Below are 26,489 nucleotides of genomic sequence, written 5' to 3'. Positions count from 1 at the left end.
GCTTTCTCTCTCTCTCTATCTCTCTCTCTCTGTCTCTCTCTTTCTCTCTGTCTCTCTCTATATATCTCTCTATCTTGCTTTCAATTTAATTTGCTTTATTGGAATCAACAAAGAAAACATGTTGTTACCAAAGCAGTTTACAGAAAATGCATATATAGTACATATCACATGTTAAATACATACAGTAGGTGTCACATAGATTCTATGCTGCACTGATCGTTATACAACACACTACATTACAAAACAATTACACAACTCAATATAATACTTAACAGTTTTGTACAATATAATTACTGTACGATACTAAACCAATGTGTAATGCTGGGATCTTATAGTGGTGAGTCCCTCAGGTTGTGGCAGGCAGATACATATTCAGCTGCCAGTGTGGAGCTGCTGTCCTTTCTCCTAGGAGAACGTCCAGCTTCTCTTCTCTTAATATTGGGAAATTTGCTTTTTTGTGAGCTATTTTTCCAAAGTGTAAATCCCTTTTTTTCACAGTGGAGGAGTCTTCCAGTCTCCACTGAGCCTGTATATAGTCAGTTTTCTTTTTTTTTTTTTTTTTTTTTTTTTTTTTTTTTTTTTTTTTTTTTTTTTTTTTTTTTTTTTTTTTTTCTCTGTTTCCCTTTTTCCTCTTATCTCTCCATCAAGGCAAGGCAGCTTTATTTGTATAGCACAAGGCAATTCCAAGTGCTTTACATAAAACATGAAATAGCAGTTAAAACAATTAAAATCATAAAAGAAAGTTAACATTAAATAAGACAGATATGAAATACAAGAATGAAAGTTACAGTGTGGTGTTATAAAGTCTTCCAGCCTGATTTAAAAAGAACTGAGCGTTGCGGCCGACCTGCAGTTTTCTGGGAGATTGTTCCAGATATGTGGAGCGTAAAAACTGAACGCTGCTTCCCCATGATTGGTTCTGACTCTGGGGGGTGAACAGGATGCAGAGCTGTGAACAGGACGCAGAGCTGTCCCAGACCACAGAGATATCAGAGGTAGTAGTCTTCCTCCTCAATGTCTCCGTGTGTGTCCTGGAAGCCCAGCGCCTGGATGTCGTGTGTGATGTCAGTCATGCGTCGGTTGAATTCCTGCGATCCTGAGGCCAGAGAGCCGTTATCGTACCTGCTGGGGGGGGGGGTTAAAATGTTACCTCATCTTTCTGACTGCCTGCTTATTAAAATGTCCAGGTGAGAATGAAGCAATTTTACAGGAAATGCACACTTATTTTACACAAAGAAATGATTTTTGTGTGAAACCATGACACGAATGCTTTTAGTTCTATTTAGAACAGAACATGGGCTATGCTGGTGCACTTCAGCCTCTTGTGGCCGAAATTAGTATTACATCAACAAAACACTTGCGGGCTGCCGAAGACGATTGTGATTGGTTTAAAGAATTGTCAATAAACCAGAGCACGTTTTTCTCCCATCCCAGAATGCTGTGTGGACTAGCCAGACCTTCCTCCGCGGCGCTGTGGAGGAAGGTCTGGCAAAGCGAGACTATCAGGACAAAAATAAATAGTTTTTACCTGTTCTTAAGTCGAAAACCCAGGAGAGACAACAATAATAATATCATTTATAATAATAATTTGCTTTTTCAAATAGAAATGCAAAAACTTTCTATATCAGAACTATGACGAAAAAACGCTAAACAAAAGTGACAACAAAAACCCATCAAAAACATCGCCAAACGTGACAAAAACTTGTTAAAAAAAATGTGACAGAAAAAATGGAAAAAAGTGAGAAAAAAATATCGGAAAAAGTGACAAAAATGTACAAAAACATAATAAAAAATATGACAAAAAAAAGTGACAAAAATATTGGAATAAAATCGACAAAATGTTGAGATTTCGACCCAGAAAAACACAAAGTTGCATGGTCGACTGGAAGACAGCACAAGGGTTAGAAACAACATGGCCTCACAGACCAATCAGAACTGAGTTTCAAACCGAGCATTGAGACAATCACAAATCAGGAGCCCCGCCTCCTGACCTACGGTACCTACCCCCTCATGGCCGTAGCCGACGTGCTGCTCATGCTGCGTTTGATGCGTCCAAAGCTGTCGGTTAAAATGCCTCCCTCCCGGATCCCGATGCTCTCCAGGAAACTCTCAAACACCCCGACGTCCTTGTCTGGGATGAACGGACGCATGCCTGGGAAACAAAGATAACCAGTCAGCTATTCATCATAATTACATCATGACCTTAGTTGCTTGTTTTTTTCAGTTTTTGCCCTTTTTTATAATTATAAGTAAGCAAAATGGTAATATTAAAGTGCCCATATAATGCTCATTTTAAGGTTCATAATTGTATTTAGAGGATGTACCAGAATAGGTTTACATGGTTTAATTTTCAAAAAACACCATATTTTAGTTGTACTGCACATTGCTGCAGCTCCTCTTTTCACCCTGTGTGTTGAGCTCTCTGTTTTAGCTACAGAGTGAGACATCTCACTCTGAGAACAGACTTCTGTTCCATCTTTGTTGGGAGTCGCACGTGTGCAGTAGCTAGGTAAGGACTACTAGCCAGTCAGAAGCAGAGTATGAGGCAGAGGCGATTTCTTTAAGACTGCAAGGGAAGCTCAGCTTCCCCTAAAATGTAAGATATGTACTATTGTGTTAAAATTGTATTGACTAAAAATGCGTTAGAACACGTCCATCTCAATGACGAGTTAGTTCAGAGTCAGCTACAGGTCGGCTGACTCGATTTCCTTCTCATACATTCCCGTAGCGTCTCAGTGCATTTCCCCGTTGAAGCCTAGCGTCCGTTGACTTCAATGGGGCTGCTTTGAGCAGTTTTTTTCAGTGCTTCGAAACTAGACGGTCATTGGATAAATGCTGCGATTATGTCCCGCCCACGGACGCTCAGCGTCTCTGGGGGTCAATGGAGCAGTGGGCTGGGCTGGACGCTGGGCTTCTGCGTCGTGATTGGAGGGTCTTTCGAAAGACTGCATCTCCTTTTGATTGACAGCGATTTTGTACAATAAAAACTCGCTGAAGCTCTTCGAGCAGTGTTGTCAATTTGCCGAGTTTGTCGCTATACTTAGCCAGTCGCGACTTTTCAGACCCCCTAGCGACTCTTTAAAAAAAAAAAAAAAAAAACGACTAGCGACTTTTTATGGTGTTATTGGAGACTTTTGCAGAATTGTTCTTACTCTCTTCAACGAGCAGCTGCCGTGGGCTACTCCTACCACATCTGAAAGCACTACATGCGCACACAGCAGTTCCTTCCAGCTACAGCCAGAGCAGGAGACGTTAACCCCTCCGCGACCAGACTGAAAATGAATCGCGCATGCGCGTCCAGGAAATCCCGCCCAAAATGTTAAATGTAAAAGTTCTTTGTCTAAAATAAATCACTGCAAAAAAATAAATCACTGTCTGACTCTGACTGCAATTCGAGCTCAGTCCCATCGCGGATTTTGCAAGTGTAGTCGAAAGACAAACTGCTGCAACATATTTCTTGGTATTTGGCAAAATTGCTACCCAATTTTCATCATACATTTCATAGAATTATACACCACATTCCTTGTTTCAGTTTAACCTAATTCCCACATTTCTTCTGTTGAGTTTAATATCGTTTTGTTAGATTGTTTGTTCATTCATACAGTAGGCTAGGCTAGTGTTGTAGGGGTGAACTAGCCAGCTAGCAAACTGCACACAATGGCAGACAATGCTAATATTGTCGACCTGATTTTGGCAAAGCCATTTGAAAGTCTTCCTTACGAGGAGAAACTTAAAATTAAACAGCAGGGCAGATCAACACCTAAGGTTGATTTAGTGCAAAAGATCGGGAAAAGTAACAGGTCTTTTCAGCTCTCCTGGTATGATAAAGTTAGCTGGCTGACTGGAAGTGCTGTGACCAAGAAAATGTACTGCTGGCCATGCCTCTTGATGAAACCTTCTCACGGATGTGTTGTTTGGTCAAAGGTGGGGTTTGGAGATCTGTCTAACTTTGACAGGGCATATAAAAGGCATGAAAAGAGCAATGAACATGTAAGTGCATGTGCAAGATTAAGTTGCATGGGCAAGATCAGGGTTGAGCATGCGATCAATGAAGGTGCTTGCATTCAAGTGGCTAAACATAATGAAACAGTCAAACAAAACAGGGCCTTCCTAAACCGCCTTATTGATGTGACATCCTTGCTTGGCCGGCAGGAGCTGTCATTTAGGGGACATGATGAGAGTAGTGAATCATCCAACAAGGGGAATTTCAGGGAGTTCACAGAAACATTAGCTAAATATGACTCTGTCCTGTCCACACAATTCGAGTCCTCAACGGTGTTTTCTGGTATGTCCCATACTATTCAAAATGACTTGATTTCTGCTCTTGCAGCCACAGTTTCTGATCAGATCAGAGATGAAATTCAGGATGCTCCCTTTTTTGGATGGCAGGTGGATGAAACAACTGATATATCCTGCCGTGCCCAACTCTCTGTCATTGTTCGCTATGTGGATAGTGCAGGTAAAATTCAGGAGCGCTTTATTGGATTTTTTTTAATGTTTCTGGGGGGTGAGATGCTCAGTCTGTTTTTGATGTATTAAATGAGAACATGCAGGGCTACAATTTTAAGGATAAGCTTGTGGCACAGACCTATGATGGGGCTGCTGTCATGGCTTCAGCGCTCAATGGTCTGCAGGCCAAAGTGAAAGCAATAGCCCCCAGTGCAATGTTTGTGCATTGCTATGCACACAGACTGAATCTGGTGATGTCACAGGGGGCTAAATGCGTGCCTGAGTGCAGAATTTGTTTTGCATCACTCTCTGGGTTTGCCACATTTTTTTCAAAATCCACAAAGAGGACGTCTTTTCTGGAGTCTGCAGGCTGTTCAAGGTTGCCCAGAAACGCTCCTACTCGATGGAATTTCACATCACGGATAGTGAGCACTGTGGCAAACAATTATGATGGCCTCCTGCAGACATTTGATAACATCATTGCAGATACGGCAATGGATGATGACACACTGGATTGTGCCAAAGGCTTTGTGAGGAAACTGGAGGATTTTGAGTTTGTGTTCATGTTGTACACATATGAACAAATCTTCTCTGAGACTGATGTGGTCTTTGATATTGTCCAACAGAGGGCGATGGATGTTCTTTACTGCAAGAAAAGAATTGAGTCTCTTCTTGCATTTGTCAAAGAGAAGAGGTCAGAGGTGGCTTTCCAAGCTGTTTATGCCAAAGCAGCAGATCTCACATCAGACCCACAAGATGAGCCCATGAGAAAGCGCCGTCTGACCCAATTGCAGGATCCCCAAGAGCGCTACAGAAATCTGTACATGGCCATCCTTGACAACATCTTGGAGCAGATTCCTCGACGTTTTGCAAATTTGGAAAGTATGCTCTTCTTAGAATTAGTCAATCCAGGTAAATTTGATGACATGAAACAAGTATTTCCAGAGGAGGCCTTCCAAAGCGTCCTGAAAAGTTATGGCCATCACTTTGATTCAGAGAGACTGAGGTCTGAACTTCAAGTCCTGTATTCAGATCAGGACTTGCAGGGTAACAGGGGAAAGCTGTGTGATTATTTGTTGTTCCTTAAAGACATGGAGTTGGACAATGCAATGCCTCAGCTTTACAAACTGTTCTCATTAGTGGCAACAATTGGAGCTACATCTGCAGGTGTAGAAAGGAGCTTCTCCTGTTTAAAGCGGCTCAAGTCCTACACCCGTAACACAATGGGCCAAGGCCGTTTAAGCAGCCTAGCTCTGCTGGCCATTGAGAGGACACTGGTCAAGTCACTGGAAAAGATGCCTAGTTGGTACGACAGGGTCACAGAGCATTTTCTTCAGAAGGAACGTAGAGCAGAATTTACGTATAAATAAATGGACAATTTTCATGATGTAGACCGAAAATGAGCTTCCCCTCTTTCAAAGACCAGCAGCCGCCACTGGTATGAGGGCGTGCCACGCTAGCAGCTAGGCGAGCATTATAACGTGTGTTACAAAGTGACCACGTTTGTCTCTGAAGTAAAGGCTGGACTACAATAGAGCTGTTTGGAGCAGTTGGTGAACAGTGTTTTCTGTTGGAGATGGTAAGTCCCTTTGGGGGGGACTTTGGGCTTTTTCACTTTGTACACCTATAACATGCATACAAAAGATACACTGTATAACACAATAAAGGAAAGGGAAAAAGCCAAAAAGCATAATATGAGCACTTTATTGAAATAGGGCTGCCCCCTCTCAGTCGAGAGGGGTCTTTGTGGAGAAACTAAGTTTTACAGATCTGTCCGTTAAATCAACTTATTGATTAGTCTGCAAAATCATATGAGTGTTAGTCGACTAAGAGTGTATTTATTAGAGGACAGCCCTAAAATGAAGGATGGAAAGGGAAATCATTACAAGATAACTAATGTATATTTTTAGACCACCTGAACTACAATTTGGTTAAATGTGAGGGAGTCTGTGGACACAGGAGCCACAAAACATAAAAAAATAAATTGTGTGAGGCAAAAACAGGGGATATCTGTAGCCTATTTAATTAATACCAATGAAATATCTTTGTAATAACATTGACAGCAATTAAGTGATCCCTTTTGTTAGAGAGTTTTATATATATGTGTGTGGTAATGTGTGTGATCACTTTGCTTATAATAAGGTTTAACAGTAGAAGGCTAGGCAATTTAAAAACACACTGTAGTGATGGGATCGGCTACCTGCATCAATTATGTGACCCCCCAATCATTCATGATGTGTGTGCAATGCATTGTGGGAGGGACTTGGAGGACTGAGACAGAGAATATAACCTTACATTTTATTTACGAATCTGCTCTTAGGAGACAATGTGTGATAAGTGACCACTAAACCACTATGTGTAGGAATTGAACATTTCTGACAGTGGCGACCTCCTAATGGGGATATATGAAAAAGGTCCCATGTGGCTGACAGGAACACATGCTGCTCCATTCATTTTCAAAAGAATTGTCCAATTTTTCTAACAAACAGAAACGTTAGTTCCAACTTGAATATCCCTCTCATGGCATGTTCAAACTCATGCACTCTGAAAAAAAGAGAAATTGTATAAAATCAAGGACTACTCGGCAGTTAAACAGCTTCTTTCCCACAGCGATCGGATTGCCTAACCAGAGCATGTGAACTGCTCCTCTAAAATATTTGCTCAAACTACTACTTTTATTGTATTTTAGCCTAATCTTAGTTTGTTTAAGTGCTTTTTATGTATTCATGATCTTAGGATGTAGGCCATTCTGATAGATACAGCTGACAGAATGAGTTACCCTACATTTAACTACATTTCTAAAGGATGTAGGCCAGTCTGATAGATTCCTATCCGACTTTAAACTTGATTTATGTGGACGCTAGGGCATTCTAAAATAGATATTTACCACCTGACAAAATGAGCTACCCTACTTTTAACTACATTTATAGAGGAGGTATGCCATTCTGATAGATATTTACCACCTGACAGAAAGATCTACCCTACTTTAAAGAAAGTAGTGGGGAACATTGAAGAAATAAAAGAAGTGTGGATAGACTGTACACATATTAGGTTTGGAGTCCTTTTCAGTCAGGTAATTCATTATTTTTTGTCAGATTTTGTGCAAGTATATGAAATGAATGACAGAAAAAAAGGTTTTCACTGACTGCAATGCTATTTAAATGTGATTTACAGTTTAATAAGTCCAATATCAGTATAACATAATAAGGGAAGACACAGAAGGACATCTATGGGAACCTGCACAAACTCTGTCTGTTGTTTGATGTATGTCTGGTTGCTTCGTCCTATCCCGTTCATAATCATAATCGTGATTATACTGCAGCACGCTGAGCATGACAGGGCGTGTGGAGAAAAACACCCCTCTGTCTCTCCCTCGCCCTCACTCACGAACAGGAAGTTGTGGTTTCCTCAGTGGAAGTGGGGTCGGAGCTGAATGTGTTGCGGTAAACACACACATTCTAAAGACACTCACACATACAGTAAACTCGTCCGCACGCACACACGCATGCGCACACTCGCACACACACACGTCTATATAAAGGTCACGCACAGTTTACCACAATACCAGCATAAATAGTAGGTCATGGGTTCCTGCAGAGTTTCAGTTAGTTACAGTAATGAGCTATGTGTGTGTGTGTGTGTGTGTGTGTGTGTGTGTGTGTGTGTTGTGTGTGTGTGTGTCTGTGTGTGTCTCACCCATCAGCAGGAACTTGCGGTTGTCACCATACAGTTGCAGCAGCTCGGAGCAGAAGTGGTCGATGTTTGATCCCAGTCTGTATTCTCTCAGCAACACGGCAAAGTGCTGCAACTCCACCGGAATCAGCTTGTTACGCAGCTAAACACGCACGCACACACACACACACACACACACGCACACACACACGCACACACACAATATTTTTGTCTTCATTCGTTTTGATGCAGACTGTCAATAAAATGTCGCTAACTGATTGTTCCTGCCAACCAAACTCACAGGCCATGGCATAGTAACTCTACTTTAAAGTCAGGGAGAATCGACAAAACAACAACAAAGAAAGATAGCCTGTACAATTTTCATTTAATATTTTTATTATTATACCAATTGGTACGTCTGATAAATGACAGTGCAACATTACCACCAGTCTTTTGGTTTTCCGTGTACCGTGTACCTTGGTCTCTTGTTCTGTTATGCCACCAACAGAAGCTGAAGCATACAACTTTGCAACCCCACTTGCTGACTTAAGTACCTGTTCTTTGGCATGATGCCCTTTGCTTTTAACAATAATAATAATTTAGCCACAAATTGGCTATATTACTAAATTACCTTTTGAAGTTGATTTCTCTTGTGACTGAATGCGCTGGATTTAATCAGCAGAATACTGGGAGTGAACATCTACTCTGCTGTTTCCTCTGTTGTGGATAATGAACACTATTGATTATTGGCTACCGAAGCGGTGCGCACACACACACACACACACACACACACACACACACACACACACACACACACACACACACACACACACACACACTCACCGTGATCATGTACTCCTGCATCAGCAGCAGGGCGGGGTTACTGTCTCCTCCGTCACTGGCTGAAGCCAGACTGCGATGGGAGTCCTGCAGCGAGAGAGACGAGCTCTCACTGTACGTCTCACTGTAGTAGAGCTCAAAGGCATCCTGGGAGCCATCACTGAGAGAGAGACAGAGAGAGAGAGAGAGAGAGAGACAGACAGAGAGAGAGAGACAGACAGAGAGACAGACACTCTATTATCACATCATGGACAGAATCTCACTATGACCTGACATTGACAGAGTAATAGATAGATGGCGATCCAAGGTCAATCACTCAGTAACACCCCCTTTCCCACCGAGGGCTCAGTCAGGGTTATACCCAGGTCGACTGGGTGTTTGAAAGGGTTAACCCTCTTTAGAACCCTATTTTATTTTACGTGTGTGTGTGTGTGTGTGTGGGGTGGGTGGGTGGGTGTGGGTCGATAAAATCAATAAGGATTGAGTGAAGTATACTATATCAAAAATAGAGATGAAATTTTGACGAAACTGTTTTTGATGAAATTTTGAAATCTGTCTTTATTGATTTATTTTCTTTTTTGTTTATTTTTTTTATTTGTTGTTTCGCCTTGTTTGATGTATTTCCTGGAACCGGGTTATGGTGACCCACAGAAATGAATAAAAATAAATTCTAAAAAAAAAGAAAAAAGAAAAAAAGGAAAGGGTCAACCAAGGGGGTAAGCGAGCGTCTGGAATGCGTAGCTCCTATGGCGCCATTTTGATGCTAACAAGAGATCACCCGCCGTTAGCATTCCATTGACTGCCATTCATTTTGACGTCACTTTGACAGCGAATAACTTTACATCTGAAGCGTTTAAAGACTCCATTTGTCCATTGTTTATTTCTAAAGAAACACGACAATGAATAAAAGGCTCCATTACCTTGTACCTCACGTTATGGCTCCGTAGCAGACGGTTTTGTAAAAATAGGCTAACGATTGTATCATAACCATGCGACTTACTGTTGCATAGTAGAGGAATTACCGTATAGTACAGGAGAAGGTTGCAGGCAGTTTGGACTTACATTAGCTGTTTAAGTTTAATTACTAATGTTAACTAGCATGTTAGTTAGCAATAATTAGCCTGTGCCCATGTTATCTCCTTTCCTACGCTCTCCGTCTCTGTAAGATTGGGAATGATTGAGATTTCTCTTGGCACAGCTACCAGAAGACTTCCAACTTTCAGACAGGTTGCTCACGTCACATCTACGTTGTCTCTCTCAGTTGGAGGCTGCTCAGTAAAGCAAGAGATCACCGGAAAAGTGCTTCTAATAGCCTTCACTGGTCTCCGTCCAGAGCAACGGGGTCTGTTGGTCCAGTTTATATACTGTCTATGGGGTCAACCCTCCTCGGTCGACTCGGCTTCGCGACCCAGGTGCGTCCGACAAGCTTCAGGACGTAATCGCCGCAAAAACAATCATAAAATAAGCTTGATTCATCTCTCCCTACTGCCCAATGACCAATTCACGTAGCTACAAAGCAGCGGTTCGGCTGGTGTACAGGTGGACCGGAGTATGTGATGTTAGCTGTTCACTGACTAAGACGTGGAGGCCCCGCCCATTTCTAGAACTTAAAGTAATTGTTGTGCGTTGGTCCCGGGTTGTCCCAGGTGACCTCTGAATTGTCGTGTCCAGGGATGTACCCGTGCCAGTGTGTTAATGTGGAGACAGTCAGGGTCAGATGGTACTCACTAGGAGCTGCAGCAGCTAAACTCTGGATCATAGCCATAGGACATGTCAGTCAGACAGCTGTCACCTGCACAGAGACAGACAGAGACAGGCAGAGACAGACAGACACACAGAGACAGACAGAGACATGGCACAGGCAGAGACAGACAGAGACAGGCAGAGACAGGCAGAGACAGACAGACAGACAGGCACACAGAGACAGACAGAGACATGGCACAGACAGGCAGACAGACACAGGCAGAGACAGGCAGAGACATGGCAGAGACAGACAGACAGACGAGCATACAGAGACAGATAGAGACATGGCAGAGACAGGCAGACAGACACAGGCAGAGACAGGCAGAGACAGACAGACAGACAGAGACAGACAGAGACAGGCAGAGACAGGCAGAGACAGGCAGACAGACAGAGACAGGCAGACAGACAGACAGAGACAGGCAGAGACAGACAGACAGACAGACAGAGACAGAGCACACAGAGACAGATAGACAGACAGAGACAGGCAGAGTCAGACAGAGACAGACAGACAGAGACAGACAGACAAACAGAGCACACAGAGACAGACAGACAGACAGACAGACAGAGACAGACAGACAGAGACATGGCAGAGACAGGCAGACAGACAGAGACAGACAGACAGACAGACAGAGACAGAGCACACAGAGACAGATAGACAGACAGAGACAGGCAGAGTCAGACAGAGACAGACAGACAGAGACAGACAGACAAACAGAGCACACAGAGACAGACAGACAGACAGATAGAGACAGACAGACAGACAGACAGACAGAGACAGACAGAGACAGGCAGAGACAGACAGAGACAGAAAGACGAGCACACAGAGACAGACAGAGACAGGCAGACAGACAGAAAGAGCACACAGAGACAGACAGACAGACAGTGAGAGACAGACAGCGCATACAGAGACAGACAGAGATAAAGACAGACAGAGAGAGTGTGATGAGCTGTTGCGTGTAGTTTCTGTGAAAGTCAAATCAGAGTATCTGAAAAAGAATCAACGTCTAGCAGAGATTAGATTGAAATCACTCATATGGTTCATGAAAATGAAAAAAAAAAAATAATTGAATTTGAATTTGTTCTTTGCTCTACCTCTGACATACAAAAAGCCTACGTGTCACTCACTCCTCTGCAGCCAATAGCGGTCCGGCATGGAGTGATGAAACCCCGCTCTGTCCACACACTCGATGGTCTGATGGCCGTAAATGATCTGGAACATCTGACAGATCAGGGAACAGTACTCCTCTGCGGCATCCTGCACACACACGCACGCACACACACACACACACACACACACACACACACACACACACACACACACACACACACACACACACACACACACACACACACAACGAGGCTATCATCACACTGAACTAGTTAGCACATCAATTATATCTGTGACCTCCGCTGAAATTTTTCTTAATCTTTTCACTGCTCTATGTTGCATGCGTTAGCGCCTTGTTCAAGGGCACATGTTCAGTAATAAGTGTAAGGATTTGAACCGGAAACCACCTAAAGGCAAAGCCAGCAGTCTGTTGTTGAGAGGAGACAGGACTGGAGTCTGTGAGCTTCATCTCAGCCAGTTAAACGATGACACAACAGTGATGCCAATCGGCACACAACTATCGCTCCGGGGACAGACAGAAGATAACAATGACTGAGGATACACACACACACACACACACACACACACACACACACACACACACACACACACACACACACACACAAAAAAAAAAAACACAAAAAAAAAAAAGAAAGCTAATCTCGATAAATATGTAATTTTTTTGAATGCACACTCTGCACTGGTTTATTTCCTGTCACTGTTATTTTCTGTTATGTCCACAGGGATATTTTTTAAGTTCTCAACTATGAGCGCGCACACACACACACACACACACACACACACACACACACACACACACACACACACACACACACTAACTGTTTTTTGTCTCGTGCAGCCCAGCTCCAGGGATTGGGACTTCAGATGGTACAACATTTGAGTCCAGAGTCCACATTTTGTCAAATGTGTGTATTAGCTAGTTATATAGTATTAGTTAGTAAAGTAACTGTAAGCAGACCAGAGCTGTTTTATAAACTGTTCCCAATCATAGTAATAGTCCACTATGTGGTGTTCCAATTCATTCACTACATAGTCACTATAAAATACCCACAATGCGCAACTAATTTGAGTGTACATACGATGTACCCTACATTTTACTCCCCGTATACCCACAATGCAATGCGGCCGTGTTTTCCCGAAGGAGAAGAAGAAGCAGAAGCACCCGCAAAAAACTGAAAAGGAAAAAAATGGAGCAGGCTTTGGTTTCTAAACCGTAGAAATGTAACACGCAACATACAGTATATAAAACCTTTGACTATTCTCTAGTGCTCGGTTAGTTTCAGGGACGTATTAGAAGTATTTCTGTTTCGGTTTGTTTACATGATGCTGGGCGTGCCTAGCCTGGATAACCGCCAAATTTAGCCCCGCCCACAACATTTGAGGTCGGGAAGTTCGGTCTGGACTTGATCCGTTGTGGAGCGACTATTCTCCAACCAGAGCTGTTTGGACCAATCAAATTGTCAGGGTGGGCTTTATACGATAATGGACAGATGATCAACAGTAACGTAATCCACCCCGTCACCAAAGAGCGCTCGGGTTGAGTTTTGTTTTTGTTTCAGGCAAAAATCCTTGATTATGCGGCACGTTTTCTTAAAAAATGCAATGGAATATGCAAGATATTTATGCAATTTAATGCGATGAAATTGCGGGAACTTGCAAAAACTGTGGTTTGATGAAAAAGAGAAAAAAAAGTGATTCCCCCCCCAACACCCTGCTTTTCGATGATGTTCACGTCGCGTCATTACGTCACTTCACAACGTTCCCATGGCAACAGGGTAAAATGGCTGCTCTTGTGTGAAGTAAACGCAACATTTTTCAACTTTCTGCTAAGATATATGTGACTTTTCTTGCAACGAAAATGTTGGGGATTATGAAATCATGCATCCCCGCATATTTTGCGCAGAAATCGGCAATTTATGCGGCGAAAGTGCGGCGTACTTGAAAAAATGTGGACTTTGGCTGATTATGCATTAAATTATGCGATCGCATAATTGCGTTTTTCTGGAGGGACTGGTTATAGCGTGCGTGCAGTTCTGTTGACAACTATGCGTCGCTCAACATCCGTTGCATCTGATTGAGTGCAGAAGCATTTTCTTTCCCGGTTCGGTTGAAACACGCCCCATAATAACAGCCCAATGGAGCAATATCAGACTCAGATTCAGAATCTGAGTCTGACCATGTCAGGCTAGGGCGCGCTCGCCTCCGTCACACAAATAACCGGCGCATCTACTGACGCAGCCATGTTTTCAGTGAAAATCAAGCTTGGTCGTTCCCTATATAGTTCACTATTTAAAGGTCCCATGACATGGTGCTCTTTGGATGCTATGGATACTTCTATCTGAAGTCTCTTTTATATAGACCTTAGTGGTCCCCTAATACTGTATCTGAAGTCTCTTTTATATAGACCTTAGTGGTCCCCTAATACTGTATCTGAAGACTCTTTTATATAGGCCTTAGTGGTCCCCTAATACTGTATCTGAAGACTCTTTTATATAGGCCTTAGTGGTCCCCTAATACTGTATCTGAAGACTCTTTTATATAGACCTTAGTGGTCCCCTAATACTGTATCTGAAGTCTCTTTTATATAGACCTTAGTGGTCCCCTAATACTCTATCTGAAGTCTCTTTTATATAGACCTTAGTGGTCCCCTAATACTGTATCTGAAGACTCTTTTATATAGACCTTAGTGGTCCCCTAATACTGTATCTGAAGACTCTTTTATATAGGCCTTAGTGGTCCCCTAATACTGTATCTGAAGACTCTTTTATATAGACCTTAGTGGTCCCCTAATACTGTATCTGAAGTCTCTTTTATATAGACCTTAGTGGTCCCCTAATACTCTATCTGAAGTCTCTTTTATATAGACCTTAGTGGTCCCCTAATACTGTATCTGAAGTCTCTTTCCTGAAATTCAGCCTTGGTGCAGAATTACAGCCACTAGAGCCAGTCCCACAATGAGCTTTCCTTAGGATGTGCCATTTCTGTATCTGTAGCTATTGAGGAGGAGAGAGGGGTGGTGTGGCCTTGACCAACTGCCACTTTGCTCGTTTGAAAGCCATGATGTCTCTCTTCATGGGTTGACCAAATTCTCTGGACGGGCAAAGCAGAGAAAGGGGAGGTAACCTTGCTCCTTAAGACCTCATAAGGAGAAGATTCCTGATCGGCCCATCTGAGCTTTCATTTTCTCAAAGGCAGAGCAGGATACCCAGGGCTCGGTTTACACCTATCACCATTTCTAGCCACTGGGGGACCATAGGCAGGCTGGGGGAACTCATATTAATGCTAAAAAACCTCATGAAGTGACATTTTCATGCCATGGGACCTTTAATACACACTGCATAGGGAGTAGTGAGTGAGTGAGTGAGTGAGGGAATGAGGGAATGGTTCCAACACAGCTCAGGGGTCCCACCCTGTTCTCCACGGCCAGGATGACCAGGTTGCAGTAGGCGTCGGGGCAGGGCGTGGGCTCCAGCGGGTTGTGGTTCCTCCTCTCCCAGCTGCCGTAGCTCTTCCCCCGTTCCCAGCTTCCTGTGCAGGCTTGCCGCCGCTCCCAGCTCCCACCGCCGCCGCCACCACCTCCTCCCCTCCTCTCCCAGCTCCCCCTCCCCCACCTCCCCCGTGCCTCCTCTCCCAGCTCCCTCCACCGCCACCCCCTCCCACCCCTACCCCCCAGCTCCCGCTCATGGGTCTCGCTCTGCGGTTTTCCCAGCTCCCTCCTGTTTTGCGCGTTTGCTGCCTCCTCTCCCAGCTCCCTCCCACCCTCTTCCTCTCTAAACTGCCTCCTCCTCCTCTCTCCCCCCCGCCTCTCTCTCCTCCTCCTCCTCCTTCCCTCCTCTCCACATTCTGGTTTTTGTCGTGGCTGCTGCGGGACAGCGAGGGCCTCCAGTCGACTCCGCAGATGGTGTGCCGCCGCTCCATGGTGCCCCCTGCGGGCCGGGGGTCGGCATTGCAGCTCATGGTTTGACGTCGGCCGTCTATGCCCGTTGGCTTCTTCCGGTCCAGGCTGTCGTCCCCGGCAACCACTGTATCCACATTCAGACCTGTGGAACGAGGGTTCAAAAATGTATACACTATCTTTTTCATAGTAGAAGAGACGGTCAATCCTATCTCATGTCACAGATACAGAGCAATGTGTGAATGGAACTTTCTCCCAAATACTACCAAACCAGAAGTCCAAGAGCAAAGATTAAGGAATGGATTTATCTTGCGATAAATTTGCAATAGACCAGACAGGCCGAAACTTTTCCCTAACCCTAACCCTAACCCTGACCATTGCCTAATCCTAGTTCTTTCCAGGCAGCGCTGCCTGGAAGCTCATATTATGCTTCTTGGCTTTTTCCCTTTCCTTTATTGTGTTACATATCTGTTTTTGTGCACGTTATAGGTTTACAAAGTGAAAAAGCCCAAAGCCCCCCCCCCCCCCAAAGGGACTTACCATCTCCAACAGAAAACACTGTTCACAAACTGCTCCAAACAGCTCTATTGTAGTCCAGCCTTTACTTCAGAGACAAACGTGGGTCACTTTGTAACACAACGTTATAATGCTCGCCTAGCTGCTAGCGTGGCGTGCCCTCATACTCTGCTTCTGACTGGCTAGTAGTCCTTACCTAGGTACTGTCAGAGCACGCCCTCATACTCTGCTTCTGACTGGCTAGTAGTCCTTACCTAGGTACTGTCAGAGCACGCCCTCATACTCTGCTTCTGACTAGCTAGTAGTCCTTACCTAGGTACTGCGGATGTGCGACTCCCAACAAAGACGGAACAGAAGCGCGATGCCTCACTCTGTAGCTAAAATAGAGAGCTCAACACACAGGGTGAAAAGAGGAGCCACAACAATGTGTAGTACAACTAAACAGTCAGAACTAAACAGGGAGAAGCAGCATGCTCCACATATCTGGAACAAACTACCAGAAAAGTGCAGGTCCGCCCCCGACTCTCCTTTCTTTTTGATGATGCTTTTCGTTAAATTTTTATACTGAACAGTGAATTTTAGTCTTGTATTTTATCTTGTATTAAATTTTAATACGGAACTGTAAATTTAATTCTTGGATTTTTATTCTCGTATTAATTGTTCTACTGAACTATGATTTTTATTTATGTATCTTATATGGTATTAAATTTGTATTCGTTAATATTTTTATTTTTAATCTCTATTTTGCTCTTTGCTTTTTAATGTTTGATGTTTTGTGTAAAGCACTTTGAGTTGCCTTGTGCTGAAATGTGCTATATAAATAAATAAAAATATGGTGTTTTTTGAAAATTAAACCATGTAAACCTATTCTGATATAACCTCTAGATACCATTATGAACCTGAAAATGAGCATAATATGAGCACTTAAATGCCCGGCACACTTCCTGGGGGCCCGGTCCTCACCTGTCTTGAGGACCAGCAGGTGCAGCGCGTCGTCTCTCAGGTAGGAGGCAGCAGCGATCTCGTGTGTGGGAATCCTCACCAGCAGCTTCTCGTTGTCTCTCCACGTCAGCAGCAGACAGCGAGCGGACAGACTCAGAATGCAGTCCTGGTCCACGCTGGTCTTCAACGGCAGCACCTTCAACTGCTACTGACCAACAGGGACACCGATTCAACATGAGTGATTATTGATTAGCAGTTTTAGAATGTCATTAACCCTTTTGTTGTCTTCCTGTCGACCATGCAACTTTTAGTTCTTTTTCGCCATTTGTCACTTTTCCTGGCCTTTTTTGCGTTGTTTTTTTTCCAAGTTTATTGTCACTTTTTACGATGTTTTTTTCGCCACTTTATTGATGTTTTTCGCTGCATTTCTGGAGCTTTTATCTGGAAAAGTTCTTTTGTCATTTTTCTTTTCAAATGCTATAAAATTGAACAAAACACCCAAATTCAATGAACGTAGTGAACTGATCATTTGTTTTACTTCTGAAGAGCGTTGTAGGGAAGCATCCACGTTATTTTCTTTGACAATTTGGTTGAAAGAAACACACATTTCTGATGTAGAAACTTTTTGAAAATGGTTCAAATTATACCCGAGGATAACAGGAGGGTTAAGTACATCTACTCAAGAACTGTACTTTAATGTTGAGGTACTTGTACTTTACTTTTTTTTTCATGCCACTTTCTACTTTTACTGCGCTACATTTCAGGCATATCAAAATGTTACTTTAAATGTTTACTAGCAGTAAAAAGACATTTTTGAATGAGGCTGCTCGCAACACATGCAAAAAAAAGGGAGCAGCATTCTAAACTAAAAATTATAGCCTAAATAATAAATATCTAATAGAAAAAGGTGTAGGTTGTCTAACCTTACAGTTAGTAGTTACAGTGAATGCTTATTATGACTGACGTGTGATGTGAATACTAGTTATTGATCACTAACCCTGGCTGTGTCCAGCAGCTGCAGCAGCTCGTCTCGGCTGGAGGGGTTCAGGGAAACCGACACCCAGGTCAGGTGACCGAGGAACTGAGGGGAGAGGTGAAAGGTCAACTAACTGTTGTCATCAGGTCACTGGTGACTTTAGTACAGAGATCTTCAACAGGGGGTCCGGGATAATTAATCTTTTGAATGTTTTTCTCAAAATTAGAAATGTCTAAGTGGTAAAAACCCCAAGAGGGGACAGGACTGTCTTGGAGAGGGATAGCAAAGGTGCAATTCTTATTTTTTCTTCTCGTATTTATGCGTATTAATGGCTTTGCTGGAGGTGCCATGCATTGTTCTGTACATGTGATACTGTCTAGCTCTTATAGTGTAACAGATGTTTAAATAAAAGTTGTAATGTGCTACCTATAAGTGAGAAAGAGAAAGAAATAAATGTCGGTAACACTTTACTTGAAGGTATCTACATAAGAGTGACATGACTCAGTCATGACACATGAACCCTAATCCTAACCATAACCCTAACCCTAAACATAACCATTTTATTTATATTGGGACACCAGGCTTTTTATATTTTTATAATTTTATTTATTACACAACTGTATATATGTATGTAGGCATGTGGGTGTTTTTTATTTTATTTATTTTTTTATTATAAAAAATCTTTTTTACCTTGATATTTCTCTGGGAGAGACACCGGAGTAGTTGTGGAGTTGACCTTTTATTTAAAGTTTAAAATTCCTGCTGTCCTTCCTTTCCAGTGGTTCTTTTAACCTCCTTTTAATATGTGGCCGTTTTTTAAACAGCCCCGTCTTTTTTATTTTTTAACCGAACCTGGTTTTTAAGGAGTTCTTTAAAGTGTTTTATCCACACCAGTGGTCCCCTTGTGCCCGTGCGCTGCGTTTGAACCCAAACCTAAACATAACCATAACCATAACCATAACTTGTCATAACAAAAACCGAATGACACTTACTAAAAGCAGCGTTATGTCATAAACGTTTATGACTTGTTTATAATGGTTATGACACGTTCATGACAGTGTCATGTGTTCATGACAGTGTCATGTCACTCTTATGTAGATACCTTCAAGTAAAGTGTAACCAAAAGGCTTTTACATGAATCCAGCATATTATTAGCAAATATAAACCAGCCTACTTTGTGAAAAGACATTGTTTGCTGGCCCTTTAAGAGACGTGGTCACTAAGGTAGCAATCCACACATAAAGTTCATCCTAAGGATTCCATGTGCCACATGTAACATTAAAACAGAATTTTATAAAATCATGCCAACAATTATTGTTTTATTCTACGCACTAAAAATGTTATGTTATTGTAGGCCCAGTTTAATATGCCACTTCATTTCAGAAATGTATGTAGTAGGGGGTCCCTGCTCCGTCTCTCTTTCAGATTAGGGGTCCTCGGCTTAAAAAACGTTGAAGGCCCCTGGTTTAGTATATTTGGTTGCATTATTGTGTATTTCAGGTTCTACCTTGACCTCCTTCTCTACGTAGTCGAAGATGAGTCTCTCCGGGTGGATGAGGTAGTCGGGGGGGTAGAGAGGGACGGTGTGCAGCGGGCGCCGGTAAACGCTGCCTCGATCCACCGGCCGGCGAGTCGATTTTGACCACACCAGCCGCTTGATAGGAGAGACAAAACTCTGGGGAGAAGGAGGCACAGGGGTAGGCATGGGGCCGGAAGATATACGACATTAATAATAAGACATCTTTTTATGTCCCCCGCACAGTACATTTTCAGGTGACCCATCTGTCGATCCAATTCTTTGGTTCATAAAAAGGTATCTGAAGGTTTTAATGTTGTGTGTATATTTATGACCCTGAGAGGATGAAGAGTTTGCTGCCTATAGCCCCACCGTTGGGCCAAAAAAGGGACCATATATCTTGAGCACATTCTTACTCCCGAAGGATGAAACCTACCGATTGTAAAGACCCAAGGATCTTTCTTCTAGCCACAAGGCAAAGAAGAGATAGTTCAGATATTTTAAAGTGTGGTTGTATGAGCTACTTCTTCATAGTCACTGTAGCTAACTCGAAGAATGACTAAATCATTAGTATGTCGTTTATTTTGTCCATCGCTTTAGTATTGTGGCTGTAATTATCACAGCAGTCTCTAGCCAGTGGTGGGGTGTTTGGGGTTTGAATTTGAACTAGAATATTATAGAAGACGGTTCATTTGTGCGTGCATGCCTCAGTGTGTGTGTGTGTGTGTGCGTGTGTGTGTGTGTGTTAATTCAGTACATCCCCTTGGCTGTTCAAACAGTGATTGACAGGTGAGCAGTGATCTCTGACAGCTCCCTGCTGACACTCACTGTCAACACAGCACACACTGTTAGACACCCACTGACACGCACACACACGCACGCACACACACACACACACACACACACACACACACACACACACACACACACACACACACACATGCACACAAGCAAGCAAGCACGCACGCAGGCACGCACACTAATATACTGTGGATGGAAGGCATGGCTGTTTTAATGCAAACACACACACACACATGCAGGTACATGCAGGTACGCAAGCAGGCACGCACACTAATATAGAAGGCATGGACGTTTTAACGCACACACACACACACACACACACACACACACACACACACACACACACATGCAGGCAAGCACGCACACTAATATACTGTGGATGGAAGGCATGGACGTTTTAACACACACACACGCGCACACACACAGCGAATAGAGAGAGGGGAAATTAGCTTTTTTTAGAGTCAGAAACTTTTCCTTTCTGTCTTTCTGAAGGAAACAAGGACAGATTTCTCCGTAGCGGGTGTCTGATGAACATCTGTGTAGTCAGCTGAAATTAATCGTAAGACAGAGGACGGTTTAATGAGTTTTGGTCTGCGTCTTGTTCCACTGTTTCTTTGAGGAGAAATAGGGAAATAACTGGATTTTGTAATGAATGTAACAAGTTGTCCAGGTCAGACCTATTTAAGAAATATGTTTTCTTATGCTGTGTTATTCTGAGTTTTAGAATCTATGGAAGCCGTCTACAATATGCTCCTTATTAGTGAGAGCATGCTTTTAACCCTTGTGTTGTCTTCCCATTGGTTGACCATGCAGCTTTTTTTTTTACTTATTTGTCACTTTTTCCAACGTTTTTGAAGCTTTTTTCAACGTTTTTTGTCATATTTTCCCCACGTTTTTTTGTCACTTTTTCCGATGTTATTGTCGATTTTCCCGCTGCTTTCTTTGACGTTCATGTTGTGTTCTTTTTACAACTTTTTTGATGCTTTTTTTTACAACGTTCTTTATTCAAATGCTATAAAATTTAATAAAACACCCAAATTCAATGAAAGTAGTGAACTGATCATTTATTCTACTTGTGAAGAGCGTTGCATGGAACCATCCACGTTTTGTTTTTTTTGAGTATTTGTTTGAAAGAAACCCACATTTCTGATATAGAAACTTATTGAAAATGGGTCAAATTCGACCTGAGGACAACAGTAGGGTTAAAGAATGAGGTGAATCTCCAGGTGGTTTTGTGTTGGAGCCACGGTCGCCACCAGAACGATGCACGGAGAAGTTTATCCGTGTGTGTCCTCAGGAAATGCAGCTAATGATTAACAGACAAACCAGGAACGTACTAGTGCTTATCAGTCACACTAGCTCTGAGGGGTAATTTCTATTTCCCCTTTACTATGCTGCTCACTATATCAACTAAGGGGAAAACAGCTCTTTAAGCTATAGCCAGACTGCTAACTGTCGGTTAGTTAGGCCTACAGTTAGTTAGCTCCTTAGCATGGTCACTTTAGGGACAATAAATTCACAGGCTATTCCAGAGTGATATCATCATCTCCTGTCTTACAGCTGACTGGAAACCATTCCTCTTTTGTGGTGGATGAATAAAACTGCATGGTGCAAGTAACGATTGTGTCCTCCATTTTAGACTCTCTAGTCTCGCTTTGTCCGGCTAGTCCACACAGCATTCCGGGATGGGAGAAAAATGTGCTCTGGTTTATTGGCATTTCTTTAAACCAATCACATTAGTCTTGGGCAGCGATAAGCGCCAGACGGAGCCACGGTGCCTCTGCAAAATAGCCTCGGGAAGGAACTTGTTTTGGTGGAACGTGTACGTTCAAAGGTTGTTTTAGTCGTGCAACAGAAAACTCTGATTGGACAGATAGTCTAGCTAGCTGTCTGGATTTACCCTGCAGAGATCTGAGGAGCAGTTAACCATAGTCCTCAGAAATCCACCGGAGGTTAGAACGCCAACACAAAGGAAGAGGAAGGTAACGGACATCCTGGCGAAAAGACACGCATCTGGCAGAATTTCCTGCGGCACCGGAGCAATCCCGGAAGTGGACAGCGTGATTGTAGACTATGAACTCTGCAGATCACATGTGTCAAACTTAAGGCCCTTGCAAATTTTGATCCGGCCCACATTTCAATTTAGGTTCACAGCAAATTTTTGCCCGAATAGTTGTGCACCACAACAACAAAAAAGTCAGGGAACTGTTTTTCACACAGTAATTATGTGACACTCAAAGCAGATTTTGACAGATTTGCCGATTTGAGCCTCAGAAATTCCCACACAACCAGAGAGTTTACATATTCAGGATGGGAAACAGGTTGTTGCGAGTCGGTTGTGTGGTAGGCTGCTTTTAAAAATGTTATCTTTGTTTTTTATGATTTGCTAAATTCTACGATGGCTAACAAACTTTTGTTGCCGACTTTTATAGGGCTTTATGTTGACCAAACTGTATGGGAGAAAGCTATATGAGACATGCACTAATACAAAGATGTTTGACTTTTTCAGTTAAATAAAAGCATGTCAATATACATTATACTATCCAGTGCTAGCCCCCTGCTCTAGATCTTGTCATATTCCTTTTAAAGATCAGCCTGTCAAGAGAGACAGTTTGCTATTGGTCAACAGTATAAATATGCTTCAAAAGATTCACACTGACTTACTTCACGCCCACAAGTGAATTCCCAACTCTTATCTCGGATGATAAAATATGAGAAAATGTGTTCTGGAGAAAGTTCGGGGAACAAATCAATCCCAGTCCAAATGTCTTGAACAAAATCGAAACTCGGAGACAGAACACAAGCTACTCTACCTTCCTGGACTTCTTGGGTTCATAGTCCATCGTGGGTAAGTCTCCCTCTGTAATTGTCCTGTTCTGGGTCAGATGGGTCCTTGTCCTGGCCACTCGTTGCTGAATGGGATTTTAGTTTTGTTTCAGTTTGTCTTTTTTTGTCTTTTTGTCTGTCTTACAGTTGTTTTTTCCCATCGTTCCTTCTTTGTCGCCGTCTCTCTCGGTTGGAGTTATTTCAGCTTCTGTCCAGGCTGCTCCATTCTTGTTCCTTTTGTTTCCACACTGATTGTCAGACCTCTCCTGACACACACACACACACACACACACACACACACACACACACACACACACACACACACACACACACACACACACACACACAAACACCTACACACACACAGAGACGAGAACAGGAAGCAGAGGAAGCCCACTTCCTGTCCAAGAGGAAACTCCACCAGAGACTGATAAGGCCCATTCTCTCTGCACTGATTAGACAGACTCCAACCTGCATTTAAACCTACATTTTACCCTTCATTTTGAGTGATTTACACTTAAGAAAGTTCTTTTTCACAATCCTGGTTTTCAAATTTGGTTTGGGAGTTCAAGCGTCTTCGACCAACTGTACTTACAATCGACAATCCTTAATCTTGGACTGTTGATTGTTGACTGTTGATTAGTTTGCAACATAAAATTTGAGAACCCGAGAGGAAATACTAAATTGTCTAACGTGCCAAAGATAAACATTGCTTCAAGGAAGACTGGGAATATGCAGATTACCAGTGTGTGGAAGAAGTACTCAAATCTTTTACTGAGTAGAAGTAGCAATCCCACAGAGTAGAATATTTTGTTAGAGGCAAAAGTCCTGTATTCTAAAGTTTACTGAACTAAAAGTCCAAAAGTGTTTGTGTCAAAAAATATACCTTAAGTACCAAAAGTAAAAGTATTTATTATGCAGAATGGCTAATTTTTATGCACTATGCATGTTACATCTGATAAAGGTGGATCTTATTTGAATTACTTTATACACTGCCAGCTTGCTGTACTTGAGTAAATGTACTTAGTTACTTTCCACCACTGCAGATTACAGTGTACTGTAATGTGTCTGCTGTCTGCGGCGCTGATTGAAAAAAGGGTCACATTTAGAGGGAAATCATGAGTTCAGACAATAGCAGTCTTGAATTTATTTTCCTCAGTTTTCAGGGGCACAGGGGACTTCAATTAGACAGCTGTACTAACTGCTCTCTGAGAGGAAAAAAAGGTCATACTTCTGTAGAAACGTTTCATTTCTGGTCACACCACGGTCAGCGACGTTGTCATCCTCTGTGATTCACAGATGGCTGGTTTACTCTTTGGAACTAATGGAGTCAAAATTATTTAGGACTTGTCTTCTGTTGCAGTGAACGGGTTGGACCACAGTGAGGCAGCGCTGTTACAAAGACCAACTGGAGGAAGGAGGAGACACACACACACACACATAAATGCACACACACACACATGTACGCACACACGCACACACACACACACACCTATTGTCAGGGTAACCACTCCATGGTGACCAGAGGACTAATGGCTCAACGATCGTCCAGTTACCTAGGCAACGGGAGACAAAGATGGGGCATTTATCTTTTGAGTGCTTTTTTTCTTGTCCTTTCTCTCTCTCTCTCTCTCTCTCTCTCTCTCTCTCTCTCTCTGTCTCTCTCTCCTTCTCTTTCTCTCCCTCTCTCTCTCTCTCTCTTTCTGTGTCTTCCTCTCTCAGCCCTGAGAAACTTGACATAACTGTATCAAAATGAACAGAGCATAAATCAAAAGACACAAGCAAAGTGATAGATCAACGTGATAGATTTTTCAAAAATCAATTTCATTCTCAAAGAAAAATACATAACTCAGTCACTGGATCCCAAGACTGAGAAAAGTTAGACTTTTTGCAACAATTTCTAATAAAAAAATAAATAAATGGATCAAACTATTTCTGGGCTTCTTTCTGATAACGCTGTCTAAACCTCTGAGCCTCATGAGGGTGGCGTTTCCCACGGCAACAGTTGACTGACATCTGACAGCCAACGTTGCTAGGAAACGTTCCTGCGGTGCACTACTGACTGGAGAACATGAAAATGTATAGACTGTTGCTTTTTCTCTTTTACAACAAGTCAAGGTTGCATTTCAGAGAGAGAGAGAGAGAGGGAAGCCAGTTAGCCTGCACAAAAAACACATGTAGTTTATAAAATCTGATGTTCAATTATAATGAAACTAGCCGACAATATAATGGCCAGCTGAACTGATTAGTCTGTTTGGATCCTTTTCCAGTTTAGAAAATGGAAGGATTGTTCTTTTACTTTTAAAGGGATGATAGAATGATTATATAGGGTATTTCACACTGTTCCTTATGGTCTCCTAATGGGGTATGTAACATTAGTTGGGCTGAAAATGGCCTGGTTGATATTTTATTGGCCCTTATGCATCCCTGTGTTTTGGCCCTATCTGTAACAAGAGCTTTTCTTCCAAATATGGTATGGTCATGAATATTTAGATGAGCTGTGCGCTGCTTGGATGAGCCTGTTCCCCGTACACACACGTAGAGACGCGTGCTGATTGGTTGAGCGAATACACAATACACAATACATTCTATCACACACAGAGACGCGACAGAATCTCATATTCCAGACACTGCAATGTTTCCTTACCAAATTCACTTCTGAGACTTTTTTATGCGAGAAATCACCTATATAAAGCTCAAATATGGGCCATTTTATGAAAATGGATGGCTAATTGCAAATTTGGTAAAACTGTGTGTCGGAGTTGAGCGGCCGGTGCTGCCTGTGTTGCTGCCTCGCCGCCCGGCCAGACTTCCTCCACAGACCCCGGCTTGCTGTGAGCTCGATTGAGCTCCGGCACGGCTGCTGCAGCCCACAGCACCTCATACCTGCGCAAAGTCACCGTTTGGGCTAATGGACTACTACCAAACGCCGCTGTCCTGACAGAGCTCCAGGGCCTGCATCTCCTCTCTTCCTGCTAGCTAAATGGCCCGTGTGTGAGAGTGAGAGCACGGTCAGCGAGCTTGTTACACCAGCAATCTCTTACCACATGTTACACACATGTCACACCACTTATACAACATCTAACTAAATGTCTTATAAAGCTAACAACGGTGTCCGATTTCAAGTTAATGAATATTTGTGAAGACTAAGTGTTTCGTTAGCTGCGACTGTCCCTTCAATCCT

General features: G+C 42.8%; 1 protein-coding gene across 1 annotated transcript; it reads right to left on the bottom strand.

The window, feature by feature from the left end:
- Positions 1-617: 617 nt before the first annotated feature.
- On the bottom strand, positions 618-23,557 carry ccm2l (CCM2 like scaffold protein). The gene is given in 12 exon segments (XM_039801845.1): positions 618-1,122; positions 2,005-2,152; positions 8,146-8,284; positions 8,965-9,121; positions 10,690-10,753; positions 11,830-11,959; positions 15,243-15,439; positions 15,442-15,873; positions 17,208-17,391; positions 18,184-18,267; positions 19,670-19,837; positions 23,293-23,557. Coding segments are annotated over 12 exon segments (1,866 nt in total). The 5' UTR covers positions 23,323-23,557; the 3' UTR covers positions 618-989.
- Positions 23,558-26,489: the final 2,932 nt, after the last annotated feature.

This window comes from Perca fluviatilis, chromosome 5 (assembly GCF_010015445.1).
Source record: "Perca fluviatilis chromosome 5, GENO_Pfluv_1.0, whole genome shotgun sequence".
Taxonomy (NCBI): domain Eukaryota; kingdom Metazoa; phylum Chordata; class Actinopteri; order Perciformes; family Percidae; genus Perca; species Perca fluviatilis.
Note: the sequence above shows the minus strand (reverse complement) of the source record. Positions and strands in the feature narration are given on the sequence as shown.